Here is a 21143-nt window from a genome sequence, read left to right on the forward strand (position 1 = left end):
GAAAAATGATGATGTTTTGTTTATTTAAATTGATGATGTCTTGCTGTGAAATTTGATGATGTTTTACTATGAAATTTGATGATTTTTTGACTATGAAATTTGATGATGTTTAACTATGAAATTTTATTAAGTTTGACTATGCAAAATTGATGATGTTTTGTTAAATTGATAATGTTTTCCTATGAAATTTGATGAAAGTTTGGCTATGAAATTGGATATGTTTTACTATGAAAAATGATGATGTTTTACTATGAAAATTGATAATGTTTTGCTTTGAAAATTGATGATGTTTAACTATGTGAAAGTTGTAGTGATGAAGTTTTGCTATGAAAATTGATGACACTTTGCTTTAAAGATTTATGATGAAAAATTATGATGCTTTACTATTTGAAGTGATGATGCTTTACTATTTGAAGTGATGATGTTTGACTATGAAATTTGATGATATATAACATTATGAAGTTTGAAATGATGATGCTTGACTTTGAACTATGTTAAAATGTGATCATGTGAGAGTATGTAAAATGATGATTGTTGGCTATGAAAAGTGTTTATGTTTGGCTTTAAAAATTGATGATGTTGATTATAAATAATGATGATCAAGTTTATCTTGGCTTGTTGTTTATTAACTTTCTACAGTTATAATTTGCAAATAGGTGTGACGGTTTAGCTCAAATGAAAAAAATTATTGTTAAAAGCTGTGTATAGTGAGTGACACAACTAACAATTATGAAGTGCATATTTCAGTGCACCTGTTTCAAGCTTTTCCAGTAGTTTCCATAGTGTTTTTTCAAAAAATGATGCTAAACCAGAGTGGCTAGAATGCAGAATGCTAGAAAGTGCTCAGAATGCAGGATTTTGCTTCCTGGATTTCAAAATTTTTCGGGGGGGGGGGGGGGGGGGGGGGGGGGGCATGCCCCCGGACCCCCCTATCAGGCCTCCTTCAATCACATTCTGGCCTCTTACACAAAATCTTAATGAAAACCCTGCTGACTTGAGCCAAGGTGAACCTTGCATCAAAATATCATATTTTATCTTTCATGTAAATATTTCAATGTTTCAATATTCTCAGAAATATGTTAAACTTTACATGAAGTAATAAGTGTAAAGCATAACAAAACCTTATTGACACCAAAATTTTTGTTTTTGTTTGGTTTTATGTCGCACTAATGCATTAGAAGTTAAATGGCAACTTTGAAGCTTTACTGGTGTATGAAGATCTCATATGCCCCTCAGTGCATTATTAAAGGCACCCAAGTAGATTAGAACCACCAAAATTCTGAAAGCTAGCTGGATGGCTACCAACATGAATGAATTCAAAGCCCCTAGAAGGATTCAAACCTACAGCAGTGCTGGGCAAGTGATTTGAAGACAAGAACAATAACCATAACCACTAGGCCATGTATGCCCCACATAATTTTTTTAAGTGAAAAATAAATCAAGTAACTGCATTTTATTCAGATGTTTTATTCTTCAAAGACTTGATTTTCACAAGATTTTTAACCCATTATATAAAATTTCCCTGAAACGACACATTCAGTATTCAACTTCCATTTTCCCATTTCTGTAAATGAGGTAAAAAATGTTGAATTTAAGAATTTTTTCTGGATCAATGATATATTCAAAAAGTGGTTTGATTTATGTTTGTTATGTAGCACTTTCTCCTTCCTATTCAAGGAAATAAGTCACTGCTACAAAGAAGAAACAAGTTAAAGAATAAAGGACATGAAAACTACAAGTCATTCTACAATTCAAGTTCCTAAAATGACGATAAATGAACCATTTCATTTGAATTTCAGTCATGTCATTTTCAGAAAAAAAAGTGATTGTCTGCTAATTTTTCACAGGCTAATTTAGGGTAGCTGCTTTTTTGGCTGAACAGTTGTAGATAGATTATGGCCCATTGACTGCAAGTAATGTCACTTCTTGAATTTTTTCTTAAACCCTATGTGATTGTCATAAACTTCAAAGTCTATTTGCTCTAATTATCTATGTTGTCCAGACCGTCTAATTCAGTGTTGCATCTACAGATCTAGGCCACGTGATTGTCGATTTACGCATATTTTTTACAGATCACACATTTAGATGAAGTCAACACTCCATTTATTGACGGTTTCTCTGATAACAAAGGTAAAAATGTTCATATAAATAGAAGTAGGATAAACTAAACGCGGCAATTTGATAAACTACACCGTTCATACTGCGAAAACTAATGACATATTGCAATGAAATAATAAATATTAATCAACAAATACAATTTGTTATTGTGTTCAAATTCGGTGTTATTGGATACTATGCAATAACATTTATTTCAGAATATCACGATAATTTATTCGTGAAACAACTCACAACCTGAAATTAAATTTCCAAGTTTGCCGAAATTTGTGTGCACCAGTAAAACTAAATTTCATTGGATAGACTCTGAAAATCTGGACCAATCAATAATGATTTTCCATAATATGTTTGGCATGGGAACAAATATGGCTGACTGGGGAAGCGAAATCTCAAAAAAATATTTCGAAACTTGTTTAAAAGAAGCAAAGCATTGAAAAATAAAAAAGAAGATCAATATGGCGACTCAAACAAACCGAGATGGCCAAGCACCTGTAAATCCAGAGCTTCAAGTTCTGATGCATGCTATCAGTAGTTGTGCAGGTGTGGCAGTACAACAAATTCTGAACCAAAACCCTGATCTTGTAAAGGAAAAAGGTAACTAATCTTTTCATGTACTCACTGAATTTCAATCCTCTTAGCTTAACCATTCCTGAAAAAAATAGAGCTATGGCTAAAGTCAGGCCGTCACTCTGATTTTCTTTGCAAAAACTAACATTTTCAATAATATGAATTTAGGCAAAGCCTATGAACGGGGAAGTCGGTAAAAAATCCTTTCATTTTTCCGTTTTAAAGGTGTCATTCGGTATTATATGTACCCACTTCCGTTTTCACTCGGAACACTCGACGATTATTATTAATCCGAAAAGTTGAGATATGTTACGTTATCGGAATACGCCGCCTTTTATCATTGAGTTACATTGTAAATGGCGGCGCCTATCTAGAACTGACACTGAAAATTTCATTGATAGGTATAGAACTCTATATATTTTTTAATTGTTTTTTATTTGATTTTCTTTTAAATATACACGTGTAGTCTATAGCCGGGCAAGCCAAAGCCCGGGCCCGCTTTGCGGGCCCGGACTTTGACTTTCCTGTATAAAAATTATGAGGCAAAGCCTATGATCATGATCAGAGATGTCGGTTAAAAAAGTTGTTCACTATTTATTTAACATTTTCCATTTTAAAGATATCATTCTGCATTTCATGCATCGCTTCTGTTTTCACTTGGAACACCTCGACCATTATTATTAAGCAAAAAATTTGTGATTGTTTCGTATTAATTGGAATAGAATCTACCTTGCCTATAATCATTGAGTAACATTTAAATAGGCAGCGCCAAACTAGATATGACCCCAGGGTTCTCGGGGACACTTATTTCGGCGTCCCGGTACGCATGTTTATTACAGCTGGACGCAAATATTTCAGAGCAAGGATTCCACGTACGCTTAATTTTGCCTGGGGACGCATAAACATTACCGATTGTTCACAGCCACAAATACACAAATGCGTCAGCGCGTGTCAGTCTATAGGTAGGCGGTCCTATGCACATCGACCCGTGAAGCGATTAGCCAATCAGCGATAACGCTTCCGATCGTTATCACGCAATAGTGATAAGACTAATGTCAGGGCGCGACACTAACGATGGTCCGTTAGCCCGAGGCTACCAATTTTCCCCAAGGACTACCCGAGCTGGGTATCCCGTCGGGCTACTCAATATTTCAGTGACCTGATGTCTCTGAATTCACTAAAAATAATTATTAAAATAACATTTTTTAGGCTATGATTCAAAATGAAAGATAAATTCATCTTACTAGTAAATAATTAGCCGTTGGGTCACTAGTGTCAGTCACAGCAGACGCATAATAGATTCTATTTAATCTCTATAAACTTGCAAAAAGTGAAACCGGAAGTCCAAATTAATTGCCGATTTTTCCAGCCTACTTCAATAGAATTCTTTGTCTATTAAACATTTCAATGAAAATATTTGCTCATATTGGAACCTATTCAAGTGTTTAAACTTAAAAGAATATGATTTGTTGATTGATGTAAATCACACTGACAATGGTAACCAAAATAAACGTGTTGTCTGAAATAGATCTGATTTCGGATGTTATTTATTCGGACATGAAATTATTGATTGGGAAAAAATCTGTTTATAAAAAAAGAGAAGAAAAATGTTTAAATCTCTGTAAAAAAGAGAAAAGAAATATTCATAAGTATTTGTAATTGTCTTTGCCATAACTTCACAATGTTGTAAGCACTTCTTAATCATGTACAAGCAAATGTAAGCAATAATGCCAATACATGTATATGAAGAAAAAAATTGTTAACAAATACTAATACCCTAGGCATAAAAAACTAAGGCAATATAGTTTGATTAAAAATGGCTTTACATTTCTAATTTCGTGTTTAAATCAGGGACAACAGATATTAATCTAATGTCCCTATTTAAATCTTCTGACAGTTAAATAACTGAATTACTAGCACTAGTAAAAGTTTGTAATTCTGAAATTTTGTTGTTTTATGTCTGACAAAATAAGTTTGTAGAATAAATCAATTAGAGTAAAGACAAACATATTTTGTTCTTGTCCAAGCTTTTTACTTCTGTTTTGAATTTATAAACACATCTAAAAGGTCATATCTATACCTGTAAGTAGATTTGTAAGCTCTATTGAAATATTTTTTAATACAAAAGCCAGGTATTACATAAATTTAAAACTGACATACTTATTTAGCTCATATTGCCAATATATTCTCCCCTTCCCAATAAGCTGTCAATAATATAAGCTGAGCTGATTGCCTAGCAATTTTATTTGCAACACACCTTAGTAATTCCTGGCTAGAACCCTGTACCTGTAGGTAATGTCTGGCCCTTCAAAACCTATTGACTTTTGTGTCACACTGCCATATTTTATAACAAAATATGTAAAAAAATTGTTGATGATGACTTTGAAGAGGAGGCTAGCCAGGACTTACATCTCATACAGAATAAAGCTTACAAACTTTTACTAGATCTTATATGATTTATCTTTTGGTGATTTTTTCCAATAAAGAAGAGATCTCATGCTATTGTTTTCTTATCTTCAGATACATACACTCAAAATGTATTTAAATAGAATAAGAATTCTTTTTTTATGTTTTACAATGAGGACTACCTAGATTTGCCAAGGACTACCTGATCCTGAAAGTAGGTAGTCCTTCTGACTACCCCTAAAAAAAGTTAGTGTCAAGCCCTGAATGTATACACGCGATTATTACCAGATATAACACGAGGTGATAATTTTATATCTTTGATCAACAGTTGATTGGAAATTAGCAAATTTTACCGACAAAAGGATAAAATTATCGACTATTTAAGCCGCAAGTTTAAAGACTGTTTTCTCAAATTACAAATGAGTGTAATTATAATGATTGTCGAATATTTTCGGCATTTTCTAGGCACAATTTTGCTTTAGTTTCATTCTTGCAAAAACTTTCTATAAGAGTATTAAGAATTTAAGATATTGTGCCGAAATGCCAGGTACACATACGCTTTTATTCTATCCGAAAATTGATCCCGAACATCGGCGATTTCACGTTCGCCAGAAACCCTAAAATTTCGCAAAAATTCTCTGTTTCCAAGCCAAACATGCGAATGAATTGTTCCTTTATTATTTAATCAACATTAAATCTTTAAATGTCGATCTTCAATTTGCCCCCTTTTGAAGATATTTGCTAAATTAATTGTCGATCGGATGAATCTCTTACACACTGTGTGAAGCTGTACATGATTTTCCTATTCATTCCGCTAAACGCTGCCTATATACATTTACGTTTTTTTTTTTACAAATACAAACTTTTTGTCTTTAGAGTGGACTTTTTTAACCAGAATAAAATTTGATTTGGTATAAAAGTGAAAAAAAAAAAACGATTTCCATGTGTTGATGCATTATAATGAAATAATTTCATAATAAATATTAACAACAAAACAATAACTATACTATGTAGTTCAGAGTTTCTTTTGAATAACTATAAACTTTAGAAGTCTCTTGAAGATTCAAAATATCAGCAATGCTATTGTGAGCATTGAATGACTAATCTGTAAACATATTAATTGCGACGCGCTTTTGGACTCCATGGACTCCATGTTTTAAAGTCCTAATGAGAACCCTGGACCCTGAAAATTTCACTGATAGGTATAGAAATCAATATATTTTCTAAGTAATTGTTTTTATTTGATTTCCTTTTAAATATATACATGTAGTCTATAGCCGGGCCAACCAAAGCCTGGCCTGCTTCTTTGACTTCCCTGTGTCATGGATTGTCTTCATATTTGGACATAACAACACTTTGGACAGACCTAAAAGTAGACATCCACATATTGAAATATTCTGAGATTACCTTAATCTCTAATTGACAGTCAAGGTCAAATTATTAAAATTTGGTTAATTTGTGATAAGTTTGTTAATTACTTACAAATTTCAATTTTATTTACAGATTTGATTCATACTCTGACAAAAGAACACACATGACAAAACTGACAAAATGATATATTCAAATGTGACATTGATAGACAAGGAGTATAATGAGCATATGCTGATGAAACTATATATAATATATAATATACATGTATAGTAATATAATATTTTAATAAGCCAAGTATCAACATATAATAAACTAAATTTGAACATGAACTGCCTTGTAATTTCAGATAGGTAAAAACTTCAGCACTTAGCCATCTTGCTGAAATGTCTGATCACATGATTATGTTTTTGATATGTCATCTTGCCAAATTGTTTAATTCCCTCCTTGCTGATCAACCCATTTTCTCAAAAGTTCATAGTGATATTGCATACTAAACAATGCTAAGAAATAAGATGTAAATACAGGTATGTAGTCAAATACATATAGATCTTTTCTTGAAGGATATACAGACTTATTTTCGACAAATTGTATGAAAAAATGCAATGTTGACAATATATTATTTTATTAATTTGGTATTTACTTAAAAATATGACATCTATCATTTTCCTTATTGGAAAGATAAGTGTGAAATATATTTGTATGAATAGATGACATTAAGTTTCACGGCTTATATATTATAAGTGGAAGTTTTTGAGCCTTTTACTCCTGATTTTTGCTTGTGACTTTCAAAATATAATACTTTTCCCCCTTTTCTGATTTATCTAGCTATATTTTCTGTTCGGAAAGCCACAGGTTGTTTTGAAAATTGGAGAGAAAAAAATCAGTGATTAGTTAATATGTAAATTATGTTATAAATTGTATATTTTTGAAAATCATTAAATCATTAAGTGACTTGTAGGCCCAATGTGGCTGGGTGTAGTAAAAATAAATATGTATCGTTATTATGTATGTACATAACACAATGTCACTATAATAAAATTTACTTATCTTATCTTTAAATGTACTTACTACTTAATATAATTTGCCCAACTTTGGTGATGATATTTATTGTATTTGTTATTTAACTTGTTTATTTTGTTGTATAGCAACTTCATTTATTCTTTATAATACTTTATAAAAGAATATGATCTTCTTCAAGTGAAATAGAATTATTTCAATCTAGGATGGCATGGCCAAACAGTTTTGCACAGAGCATGTTTATCAGGAGATTGTGCAATGGTCAGGCTGCTACTTCAGTATGGAGCAGACCCAAATGCTACCAATGACTTTTTAGAAACCCCAGTTCACTATGCTAGCAAGAGAGGCATTCCATCTCTAGTTCATATTCTATGTCAAGCTGGAGGAAATCTAAATGTTAAAGATAAAAGTGGAAAATCTCCAGTACATAATGCTGCCCAGACAGGAAGTGTGTAAGTTTACTAGATTCCATACAAAAATTAAACAATAAATTGTAATATGCTTGTATCAAAAGAGTCATTTCGTTATGGTTGTATGTTTGATCTTTATATATTATGTATACACACATTTTTAGCTCGACTATACAAAGTATATGGAGAGCTGTCCTACTCGCCCCGGCGTCCCCGTCCAGATTTCAGATTAAAGTTTTGGTGCAGTAAAATATTTTTCACTATAACTTTTTCATTTCTTAAGGTATCAACTTCAAACTTCAAATATATGCTCCTTATCATCAACCACATCTTATGTGACAAGGTTCATAACTCTAACACCAATATTTTCAGATTTATCTCCCCTTGAACTTAGAATTTTCCTTAAAAAATACTATTTTTTTTACTGTTACTTCTTTATTTCCTAAGAAATCAACCTCATACTTCAAATATATGTACCTTATCATGTTCCCCATCTTATGTGACAAGGTTCATAGCTCTAGCACCGATATTTTCAGATTAATCTCCCCTTGAACTTACAATTTTCCTCAAAAATTACTATTTTTTACTGTTACTTCTTTATTTCTTAAGGGATCAATCTCATACTTCAAATATATGTACCTTATCATCATCCCCATCTTATGTGACAATGCTCATAACTCTAGCACCAATATTTTCAGATTTATCTTCCCTTGAACTTACAATTTTCCTCAAAAATTACTATTTTTTACTGTTACTTCTTTATTTCTTAAGGGATCAATCTCATACTTCAAATATATGTACCTTATCATCATCCCCATCTTATGTGACAAGGCTCATAACTCTAGCACCAATATTTTCAGTTTGATCTCCCCTTGAACTTAGAATTTTCCTTAAAAAATATTATTTTTTACTGTTACTTATTTATTTCTAAAGGGATCAACTTCATACTTCAAATACATGTACCTTATCATCATCCACATCTTATGTGACAAGGTTCATAACTCTAGCACCAATATTGCAAGAATTATCTCCCTGTAAACTTAGTTTTTTTAATAGAAAAATGTTATTTTTTACTATAACTTTTTGTGTCGCCTCTACGGAGTAGTGGCGACATATAGGGATCACTTCTCCGTCGTCTGTCTGTCCGTCTGTCCGTCTGTCTGTCTGTCTGTCCATCCGTCCGTCACAAAACTTGTCCGGACTACTCCTCATAAACTACTGGTGCAATTTCATCCAAACTTTACAGGAATGATCAGTACCAAGTCTAGTTGTGCATATTGTCAGCATTTTCCGGTTCAATGATTTTTGTCAGAGTTATGGCCCTTTAATAATTTTTCATTTAAAAGTTTGTCCGGACTACTTCTCTTATACCACTTATGCAATTTCAATGAAACTTTACAGGATTGATCTGTAGCTCAAGTCCTTGCGCATATTGCAAGGGTTTTCCGGTTGAATGATTTTTGGCCGAGTTATGGCCCTTTGATAAAAAGGTTTCTTTTTCTGTGTGTTGCCAGATACACAAAAGCTTGTCCGGACTACTCCTCATAAACTACAGGTGCAATTTCATCCAAACTTTACAGGAATGATCAGTACCAAGTCTAGTTGTGCATATTGTCAGCATTTTCCGGTTCAATGATTTTTGTTTGAGTTATGGCCCTTTAATAATTTTTATCCGGACTACTTCTCTTATACCACTAATGCAATTTCAATGAAACTTAACAGGATTGATCTGTAGCTCAAGTCCTTGTGCATATTGCACGGGTTTTCCGGTTGAATGATTTTTGGCTGAGTTATGGCCCTTTGATAAAAATGTGTTTTTTTTCTGTGTGTTGCCAGATACGCAAAAGCTTGTCCGGACTACTCCTCATAAACTACTGGTGCAATTTTATCCAAACTTTACAGGAATGATCAGTATCAAGTCTAGTTGTGCACTGTCCGTCTGTCTGTCTGTCCGTCTGTCACAAAATTTGTCCAAACATGAAATTGGCCATCATGAGGCGACACATGTGATTACTGATCGCTCTTGTTTAGTTTTAAAGGTATCTACCTCAAACTTCAAATACTTATTCCTTATCATCAATTACATTTTATGTGACAATGTTCATAACTCTTGAAGCAATATTAACAGATTTATCACTCTTTGAACTTAGGATTTTCTTTAAGAAATATTATAACTTCTTTACTTTTTAAGGTATCTACTTCAAACTTCAAATATATATTTCTTATCATTACACACATGTTGTGTGACAAGGTTCATAACTCTAGCATGACTATTTCTAGAATTATTCCCCTTGATCTTGGAATTTATGTTAACAAATGTTATTTTTTTACTATAACTTAATACATAATTATACATAATTGATTTTTCTTTCATAGTTTTGTCCTCCTTACTGCGTCCAGTATTTTATAAGTCGAGCTTCGCTGTCTCCTGTGACAGCTCTTGTTTTATCTGTTACAGTTTGAATGAAATTAAATTGCTTTTTTAAGTGAAATTATCAGTACATGTATTTTCTTAGTTCAATAAAATTTGGATAGGTTTTTTTTCTTAAGACTATATTTTGTTAAATTGCTATAGACTTGACTTGATTTCTGCATGCTTTATATTTTGAATCATCATATAATTATGTATACTAATACATATATACACTTATCCATTTTAGTTTTCCTGTAAAAGCCACTGGCTAGTAATTCAATTGATTTGAGTTTAAAATCTTTTTATTATTGAAAATTTAAAACTGTTGACTTATTTTACAGGTATATGTTACAGTACTTTGAAGAGAAAGGTTTAGGATTCCGAGATTTGGATGAAAATTTACAGAGCCCTCTTCATTGTGTGTGCTCATTTGGTCATCTTGAGGCATTTAAATATCTCTTAAGAAAAGGGGTAATATGACTTTTATTTAAGATGCGTCACGACAAAACCAACATAATGGGTTTGCGACCAGCATGGATCCAGACCAGCCTGCGCATCCGTGCAGTCTGATCAGGATCCATGCTGTTCGCTATCAGTTTCTCTACTTGTTATAGGGTTTGTAAGCGAACAGCATGGATCCTGATCAGACTGCGCGGATGCGCAGGCTGGTCTGGATCCATGCTGGTCGCAAACCCATTATGTTGGTTTTGTCGTGATGTGGCTCATTTTTGGAATACATGATACAAAATTAATAAAGAGACCTTGGTTTTGGTAAATTTATTGAAAACTGAGAAAGGTTTCTATGGTAACTGTAAATATGAAAAATTCGAATGTTTTGTTTGGCACAAAAATTCTTAATTGTAAGTTCACAATTTTATTGTATGTTTATTAAGATGTATTCAAGTTGAAATCTAGGAAATGTAATCTTATAAAATTATAACAAATTAAAATTTGTTGACTTAAAATGAGTAAAAAAATAGCATTTGATCCAGCAACATTCACCTGAAAATGACAAATGACAGTATCTGAAATTGATTTTTCTTTTTGAAATAAACATACATGTATTGTCTATAAATTCTAATTACTTTTAATTAAACAAATTGTCACCTTAGAGCAGTAACGTGTTAAGTCCATCTAAATGTAATAGGAGTTAACAAGTTATTGCACTTAGGTGGCAAAATATAGAATTGTGTATAAGCCTTGTTAAATGAGTAATATCAGGGCCCCGGTACAGATGTTAAAAGAGAAAAGGGAAATGATATAAAGATTCTGTGTATATGCTAAAATGATTTTTACTTTGTGTTCAGAGGAGTGACCCAAGACAAGCAGATTCTAAAGGAGATACCCCACTACATATTTGTGTGAGAGAAGGTTACGCACATGGTAGCTGGCTCCTCATTAATTACCTTGGTCTAGCTTGTCTACATGTAAAAAATAACCTAGGTCAAACTCCTCTAGATGTTCTTAAACAGTTTGATGCCTCCAAAAAATCTGGGTAATACTTTTATTCATTTGACACATGCAATTATTAATTTTAGGTAATTCAATGAATACTTTATTTAAGAGTACATGTGTGTACTATTTTTTATGAAGGTTTATATCTATAGTATCTCTTAATTTCAGTGGCTTACATAAAAAGAAAATTGGTTATAGACCTTGCAGGTTCTTAAGCCATGTCTGATAATTATTTTGACACTAAAAGTAGTAGTTTTTAATGAAGATAAAAGATGTGATTTTACAGTTACACACATAAAAATTTGTCATTATGCAAACAATAAGGCGAATAAGGCAATGCAGATATTCATCTAAGTCTTAAGATAATACATTGATTTTGATTCTCCATTTTTCAGACATACCCAACTGTTACCCCTTCTCACTGAGTTAACAAGCAAACCTCAGAATTCCAAGATACAAGGACCAACTCAGCTGTGGTACTTTCACCTACTGATGCCCACTGTTGTTTACGCTTTTGCCATATTTGTTGCAGTAAACATATTCCCAAATTACCAGGGCCTTGTCTTTGTTGTAGCATTAGTATATATTATGAAGACTTGTATGAAAGCTTCCCACAGGCTTAATCATGTTTCCAGGTAAATTATTTTCTGATAAAGTATGGAAAATTAAAATTATTTTTATTTTTCTAAAGAGATAAGGTTTATAGGTTAAGGTGTCTGCTTCTCAATTTTTTTGTTGTCAAAGACAACTTGGACCATATGTCCTTGTGACAACGGTCTTAGTAAGTGCGAGATGATAACCGAATGTTGCTTATGATAATATCTTGGACAACCATATTTAAAGCTTATTGTTGCCTGCAGCTTGAAAAAAAATATGTTAACAGTTTGTTGCATGAAGGTAATGGTGAGAGTGATGTTTTTAATGTTTGAATAAATGTACATAACAAATTATCCATGTTTTTTTTTATATAAAAATTGCATAAAATAAGTGTTTAGTTAAAGTGACATTATGCTCATATTTTCATGGTCAAGTTGAGCTGAATTTTAAACTTTATATTTCAAAAGATTGACTGTCAAAATGGTGTTTGGCCAATAGTTGATATTGGAAAATGTTATGGGTAAAATCATAAATCTGTCTGAAATTTGAAAAGACTGCCCCACTCTTTTTATAAACTAGCATTATAGGTAAATTCTTATGGATATGTACAGAAATTTTGTGTGGATCTGTGAGTTATTCATTATTTTTGTGAACTTATTTATGAAATTGAAAGGAATCATGGCAAAATGAAACCTTATTTTGACTTTCACCTATTCACTCACTATATGCCTTTGGATGGGCATAATGTTACTTTAACTAGCTAAAGAGATAGTGTTATTTACTCATTTATTTACCCTGACAATAGAAATTTCTGTTTTCCTCTAATTGCATATTGGAAATGTGTATCCATATTACTTTATTTGCAGATGGGCCAATCCGTTATTTGCTGGAACATTTTTTGCTGGCATGTTGCATACGATGATTGTTTACTATTGGACTATACCAGAGCGTATCCTTTCAATCGTCCTATCAGTGAAGCTATCTGGCTGTTGTTATTTTAATGACTAAGACACTTAGCATGATTCTAAATTGTTTGACTGGTGATAGGAAAAAAAAGAGTTGGTTTTTATCCTAATGCAGGAATTCTGCATCCCTGATGCGGGTTTTTGGTAGCAGGACTACCATTTTACATGAGTTTGCATCTCCACAACTTGCCAATCATATAAGAATTTCTATTTGTTCTTGGTAATTTGATATTTTTTATATAAATTAAATATGACTTTCTGTTGTTGTTTTTTTTGCACTTTTTCTATTCAAAATACATGTACCATGTTTACAAGCTCTTACAGGTCATGTTTTAGATGGCTGTCCTGAAAAAAGAAAAGAATGAACAATTTATGAAGATGTTAACCAATTTCTGTTACTGAAAAAATTTCTATATGGTAACCCCTAAAAAACTACAATGGACTCGAGGGAAAACTAAATCTAATGATTGCTAGCAGCCAAGGTTTAAAAAAAAACTGTCAGGAGCTAGCTTTGTTGAAGAAACTTTAGACACATTGCTTAGTACTGGTCAGTTCCAGAAACAGATTCTAGTGTCTCGATATAAGCTTAAAGCTTCCAACATAATATTTAACTAAAATAAATTCTAAATATACTAACACTTTTAGTATATACATCCTTGACATTGATTTCAGATCTGCCACACCAGATATTACTTTATCTTTCCATTATTTTCAACATACTACAGCTTTATCTTTATTACAAGTTGATAGCTGCAGATCCAGGTAAGTCTCAGGTAGACAACATTGTTAGCAGTATTAATTGTAATACTTCTGACACAGCCATAACTATGTAGCAATGAAAAAAAAATATTGAATATTCTTTTCTCATGTTGAATTATATGATGGACTTGCTCCAATTTGAATTAAGGTCAGGATAATACATTATTAGATCTCTCTGTGGTATTGAAAATTCCTTAAACTATCCATTTTTAAGTTTGAAAAAAAAACACTTTTAATTAAATATAGCAATGAGATGCACATTTTTTGTGTGCTTTAAGATAGCTTTGGTTGTTTTATAGTAATGCATTTGTTTGTCATGTCAGTTTGTCCATCCATTTGCTTGAAAGCTATTAGTTATGTTCTCTTCATACATAGAGAACATAACATAATTTCAATTTCAAGTTTTTAAAGGTACATGTATAACATATATTTACAGTATGTACAGATTTTAGTGTAATTTACCTGCAAATGAAGCAAGCTGAAATACATTATATCAGTTACAGTTTGTGATTAAGACCCTGTCATAAATTTTGATAATTAATCTAAATCTTATTTCCTGGCTTGTAAATTTTAAAGATCTGTCCATTGGGCTTCCCATGTGTAATATTTTGGCTGCCCAATTTCTGGTCTTGTAAAGGATATGAAATGGCTTAAAAAAAAGTTAACATCCGTTTACATATGTTTTCAGGAGTTGTAAGAACTGGAGAACTGAATGAGAAGACTAGACAACCAATCACCATTATTGATCTCTGTGATAAAAACTCCAGCATGGATCTCTTCTGTCATGAGTGTGAGGTAAAGTGTCATGAGTTATATGTATAAGGAGTGTCCTTTTATCATGAGTGTTACAATAAAATAATGTTTTTTTATGTGTCATGGGTTTGACAAGTGTAGTAAAAATATTATATATAAGATATAGCTCTATACCCTTAAATCTAGAACTTATAGCAATTATATTGCTACATAAGGACACCTCTTCATGTAATAAAATTGTCTGTTTATTTCCCACTGAAGTGAACAATATTTGTCAATACTCAAGTAAATATTTATTAATTTGGTTGGGATGGGTACAATTACAGTTCCAATTTGATTAATTATAATTTATTACAATATTTCAAATAATTTCAAATAATTATTATTCAAGCTAAAACTCAGATATTTTAATTGAAATTGAATAATTTCATAATTAAATTTGACATGTAATTGGCAATTAGATCTAATTAATGTCCATTATCTTTATATATAGTCCTAATTGCTGTAATATGAGTGTCAAAAAAGGCTCTCCTGTTTATTAAATGTAACAATGCCTTGTTAATAATTTTTTCTCTGAGCCTTATGTTTGTAGAGGTCTGCCAGCAGACTGATCTGACTTTGAATGTAAAGGTAGTATTACTGTAATGCTTTCCCACCAAAAAAATTCTAATATCAGCCAATATCATAGCAAATCAGTTATTTCCAAAAATGTTATTTTTTCAAGATCTTGGGGATTAGAGTATTTAGTATCACTCATCATTTATCGCTATGTACTTAATTCCAGTTAGAAATGGAAAAGAATAATTGAATACCAAAGATTTTGAAAAATATCGTTCCAGAAATGACTGATTTATTAAGATAATTATTGGCTGATGTTAGAATTTTTTTGGTGGGAAATCATTGCTTTAAGACTACCTTAAAAATAAATGTTCTAGATCAAGTGTCTTGTATCTATATGTTCAAAAGTTGATCTCTAGAATCTTTCTCATAAGTTTGTAATTAAAGCAGTTTTATTTGAAAATAATTAATTATTTTTCTCTAAACAGTAGTAATTAATTAATAACAATCTGAATTTCATGTAATTGTAATTTAATTCAGAAGTTTTCAATTTAATTGTAATTAATTTCTTTTACTGAAATAATGGTACCCGTCCCTGTTTATTATTGAAGTTTTTTTAATTTTTTATTTACAGCATGTGAGATCCAAGGTTACGAAGCACTGTAAACTGTGTGAGATTTGTTACTACAGAATGGACCACCATTGTTTATTCTTATTGAAATGCGTTGCCTATAACAACCATGCTCGTTTTGTCTGGTTCCTCATCGAAACGGGTTTCGTTATGTCCATGTTCTTATTACAAACTTATTTTTATGTGACATCCAAATACCCGGGAAAACAGTATTCCACAATGCTTGTTGACATGTTTTGGGATGACTGCTGGATTCTAAGTATGGTGGTTATGCATATATTCAGTATCATCTGGGCTGTTAGTTTAATAAAGTTTCAACTAGACATAGTAGCTCGTGGTCAGACAACATATTTTCAGCAAAAAATAAGCACACTGACCGCGGTAGATAAACTATTTAACATTATATATTTCTTGCAAGGTAAGGCTGCATATAGAACCGATTTTGAGTTTGAAGACGAGCCCAAGAATTATCCAGTACAGAAACCGTATCCGGTGCAACAAAATTATCCGGTACAAAATGTTTAGAATATGATCTTAAATTTCTTCATTCCTAATTTTCATTTTGAATACTGCTTTGTATGCTTATCTGAAGTGTTCAGTATTAGTATAGATAATATATTTACCTGTAGGGTGTGAGTCCAAAATCTAAGGACACAAATTATCATCTACATGTTCATCTGCTTTAATTATGTCAAATCATCTGATTGAATTATGTCAAATGGAATTTTTTGAATTATGTCAAATTGAATTTTTTTTTTATAGTTTATTACAATTTTTGCATTGTGTATTACATTCCTCACCTGCTTAAATTGTAGAACTGTCCCCTTAAAGCAGCATACCTCCAGAATTATGCTAATTTTCATGAAAATTTAAAAATGTATTTAAAAGTAAAATACTGTGAAGTGAACCAAGATATAGAGAATACATGGTTGATGGAGAAGGTTTATCTGGTGAGCAAGAAAGTGTCAAGCTTTAGCGAGCCAAGATTCAGTTTCGTAGGGAACCGGATAAACCTTCTCCCATCCCGACATCAGCAATGTATTTGATTTATCCTGCTTTTGATCATGTATTTAGATGGTTTCAATCTTACTTTTTCCCCAATAAAACAAGGTCTACATTTAGTTTTGTTTTGCTGTTAACCATGTGATGTCATATGACTTAATGACTGGAAATAGATAAGTTTATCCGACAAGGCTTTATCAAGCTGATAATATAGACAGTAGCAGGATAAAATAATTTACACAAACATCACTTGGCCATCCATGTAAATTACTAAAAAAAGGTCAAAATAATCAAAAATAGCCCTTACTGATTAAGCAATGCTATGATGATAAATACTGCAAAATCAGCCATTAATTGCACATGACATGTTAATCATTACTTGAATCTTAAATTGTTTACTTTTCTTAAAATTTTAGTAAATTTTTATCAAGTTTTTGATTTTCTTGAAATATTTTGGCTCATCTGGAGGCATGCAGCTTTAAGTTACGGTACAGGTATTATATGGTGGGGAAAAAACAACAACAAACTGCCAACAGTTGACAGTTTATAAAACTGCAAAGATGTGCTAGCTAAAAATGTATCTGACTTGTGATTTTGTACTACACAAAAAAAACCCTATACAATTTGTGGTCTGTTTTCAGACACACAATGTTTTCTATGCTATATTTAGATCTTTCATGAATATATATAATTTAATTGTTGTTATGTACATTTTTGTATTTAAAAATGTGAATATTGGTGTTAAATTAGTATATTTGGATTGTAAATTACTACCTTTATTTGATTTATTTTACTGAAATGTGTCTATTATATTTTGTTAAAGTAGTTTTCATATTTTTGTTAATGCTCATTTTACATCAAATTTACTATACATTTATCATGTTCCAAATATATTGATGGTATTGAAATCCTGTGGCAATTTCCCATAAAAATGAGAAGTTTTAGATCTTGGTGCAATATGATGTACCTTTTGTTTCTTATTGAACCTTTCATTTAGCATAGAATTGTATCCATGATGTAGCATATTAAATGATTTGACAGTCTTGACTACTGGCTTAAAGTAAAGCAATGGATGACTACAATAGCTTTCCATATATAAAGATCTTATTTTGATGTATGCCATAGTATATTTTAATTCATACTTACTGATGTGTGTGTGCTGGCTTTTGTTGTTTTTTTGTTTAGATTTTATCCATGACATATCACAGTTTTTGTTATGTAGAATTACTTTTATGTGTTTATTTACCTTTTCATAAACAATCATTACAAATTTGAAACAAGCTTCTAGCTTATTATTATGTTTACTACATTTTCCTTTTTTCAAGTTTGACTTCTGTCAGTTTTATACAAATTTTAATGTGCAGATACCTAGCGTCTTCATAATTTTCATGTGGGAAAGCTATCCAGCTAGCTAACAGAATGTCAGTGGTTATACTCAGCTATCTGTTTTTGCCTGAAATAAAGTGCAGAAGGGCACCTGAGGTCTTCCTCCACCAGTAAACTTGGAAAGTTGCCATATCATCTATACTGTGTTGGTGCAATGTTAAATCCAATAAAAAAATGTGCAGAGATCTTTTTATATAAAATTGAAAATACACCTATGTTAATGCCATTTTCATCACAGGTTGTGGGTGGTTTTTTGTTGTTTATTTTTTTATAAATGGGCAGTTGTTCAAATATCAGCTTGATTTTAAAAGTACCATAGTACATGTAAATGTAAAATTTTATGTTAATTTATTTTATTCTTCCTTTTGCTTGTTATAATTCACATCACAAAACCTTCCTGCTTTTTAACTGTTTAGCCTTTTACTTGGTGAAATTATGTAATGGATTTGCCTAGCTTTGAATTTGGGAACAGTCCATTGAAAGTTAAAGGGATATTAATATCAAAATAAAAAAGACTGAGTTACTATCTGTAATCAGTATAGAGCCTGGTCGGACAGTAGGGATGTGTAGACTGGCCTGTCTCTAAATTTGTTGCAAAGACTGTTCACTTTCACTTCCAGCATGTTATGGGTTAAATGAGTCACATGAAGAAGTGGTTGGGATGCTGATATATATTTAACAGCTTTTGTAAAAATTTCTATTTCTTAATCTGATATCAATCAAACTTTAAACACATTGCACATTTTAATAATAATGACAGTTCAGTAGCTATAGGTTATTTGTTGATAAAAAGATAATTATAATCAATAGATAGATAGTATAAGTATTTACACGTATATGGTAATACAAAAACATTTTATATTCCAAGTAATTATAATATTTTGACATGTCTACTTTTTAAAGATCCTGTAACTCAATTTTTTATGGTTTCATATCATAAATATGACACTCAAATGAAGATTTATCCATATTGTAAGTTCCAAAAAGCATAATTTGTAAAGATATTACCAAATTTACGTTTCATGTAAATAAAGGGAGGTGATAAGAAATTTATTTTCGATAAACTCTAAGCCAAATTTTTCAATAAGAAATGAATGCAATTATATTTAAATGTTAACTTATAATGCATATAAACATTTGCAGTATATATGTAAAATATTTTTGGATGTTTAAACATTTGTTTTAGAAGAATAATTATATACATATATAAAATTACACTCAAGTGTTGTTACATCCTTAATTACAACATTGAAAATAAGAGAAGAATTTTTGACAATCTTCAGAACAGGAAAGTTAGTATGATTTTTGCTTGCAAATCATTATGCAAAATATATGTATTTCACTCAATTTTCATCAAAGTATTTGTATCATTAAATTTTCAAAATTTTTGATAATAAAAAGTTCAAATAAAGAGTTGATCTTTAAAAGTCATAATATATGTTGTAAATTGTGTTTAGGAAATTCTCATAATGTGCAAGTTTTCTATAATGTGCAAAATTAATGTTTGTATAATGTAAGCATATGTATATTTCAATATATACAAATCTGTAAGATATATGTTAAGTATTCCATATATTGCTGTTTATTTTGTAGTTCTTTACAGCTAAAACTTTGCTATAACCAGATAGTTTTCAATAAAAAGATTCCTTATGCTTTGTTTGACTATTTTTTAATTCCAGTCTAGAGTGATAGATTCAAGGTATACTCAATATTTGTTTGAGAAGCCTGTTTACTCCTAGTAATACTTGAACCTATACCAAATGGAAGGGTTTGAACGTGGAATTGTCCATAAATATTAAGTGGAGAGATTTCAATTTCAAAGTGATGAATTGTACAGCCATCTGTACAGAAATTGTGATCAGACTGGTCAGACTGTATAATTATGTTTATGGTTGTGTATTATTTGATTTCATATGGCTGTGAATATTATAACATTTAATGCCTAACACCTCGTTATGTTCTAAATAATGCAGGTTCTCCCTGGTGTATTCTCAGTTGATGTAGGTAAAATATTGAATGAAGATTAACATACGAGTGCAACATTTGTGAAATGCAGCCCCCAATATATATAATAGCACAAAACACCCAGTGGCCACCAAACAGTGACCAGGCGAAAAAGAGGGTTAATTAATAGGGAACTGTGTGGAGGGGGAGAATTGCATTTGTGGGCTAGGATAAGGGCAGGTTCAAGAATGATGGTTATTTTATAAAAGATAAAAAGAACTGAAATTTTGCTAGACAATGGTAGGCCTCTATAGTTAGCTGCGAAACCTTTTTTCTTTCTCTTACAACAATTGATACATATGAACTGTAAACTTAAAATGGAGTACTAAAACTAGAATAATTAAATGGAAAAACTGTGATCTACATTGTATGGCACATTATACATTTTTAGTGATGATAAGGACAGTTGTTATGTTTTGATAAATAAACTTTCAGTTAAAGTTCAGTAGAGTGTAAGTAAAACAGTAAAGGCCATCATTGATATATGTTAAACAGAAAACTCAGGGTTATAAGATTGGAAAATGTTAACCAGTGGCTAGGCAGTAATAGTCAGATAAACAACTTATATGCACACTGAACTCCTATATTTCTCAAAGGATTTTAACCAACCTTTTACAGAATGATTTTCATGAAGTGTCCATGTGCATATTGTTCAGATTTTGTAATTTGATGTTATCAGCTAAAATTGATGCACTGAAAAAAGAGATGTTTGCATGGATACTAACAATGTTTTT

General features: G+C 31.3%; 1 protein-coding gene across 1 annotated transcript; it reads left to right on the forward strand.

The window, feature by feature from the left end:
- Positions 1-2447: 2447 nt before the first annotated feature.
- LOC132713467 (uncharacterized) lies at positions 2448-16989 on the forward strand. The gene is made up of 9 exons (XM_060696119.1): positions 2448-2709; positions 7682-7928; positions 10641-10770; positions 11607-11794; positions 12150-12389; positions 13218-13300; positions 13989-14078; positions 14764-14870; positions 16021-16989. Exons 1-9 carry the CDS (start codon positions 2571-2573, stop codon positions 16540-16542), a joined length of 1746 nt encoding a protein of 581 aa, XP_060552102.1. The 5' UTR covers positions 2448-2570; the 3' UTR covers positions 16543-16989.
- Positions 16990-21143: the final 4154 nt, after the last annotated feature.

The sequence above is a fragment of the Ruditapes philippinarum genome, unplaced genomic scaffold (genome assembly GCF_026571515.1).
Source record: "Ruditapes philippinarum isolate M1 unplaced genomic scaffold, ASM2657151v2 ctg167_1_1_1_1, whole genome shotgun sequence".
Taxonomy (NCBI): Eukaryota; Metazoa; Mollusca; class Bivalvia; order Venerida; family Veneridae; genus Ruditapes; species Ruditapes philippinarum.

Excerpts from the sequence above, each read along its gene's own strand:
- LOC132713467 (XM_060696119.1), top strand. The coding sequence starts at position 2,571 with ATGGCGACTCAAACAAACCGAGATGGCCAAGCACCTGTAAATCCAGAG. Across the intron at positions 2,710-7,681 it reads TGATCTTGTAAAGGAAAAAG|GATGGCATGGCCAAACAGTT; the intron begins GTAACTAATCTT and ends ATTTCAATCTAG. Across the intron at positions 14,079-14,763 it reads GTTGATAGCTGCAGATCCAG|GAGTTGTAAGAACTGGAGAA; the intron begins GTAAGTCTCAGG and ends ATATGTTTTCAG.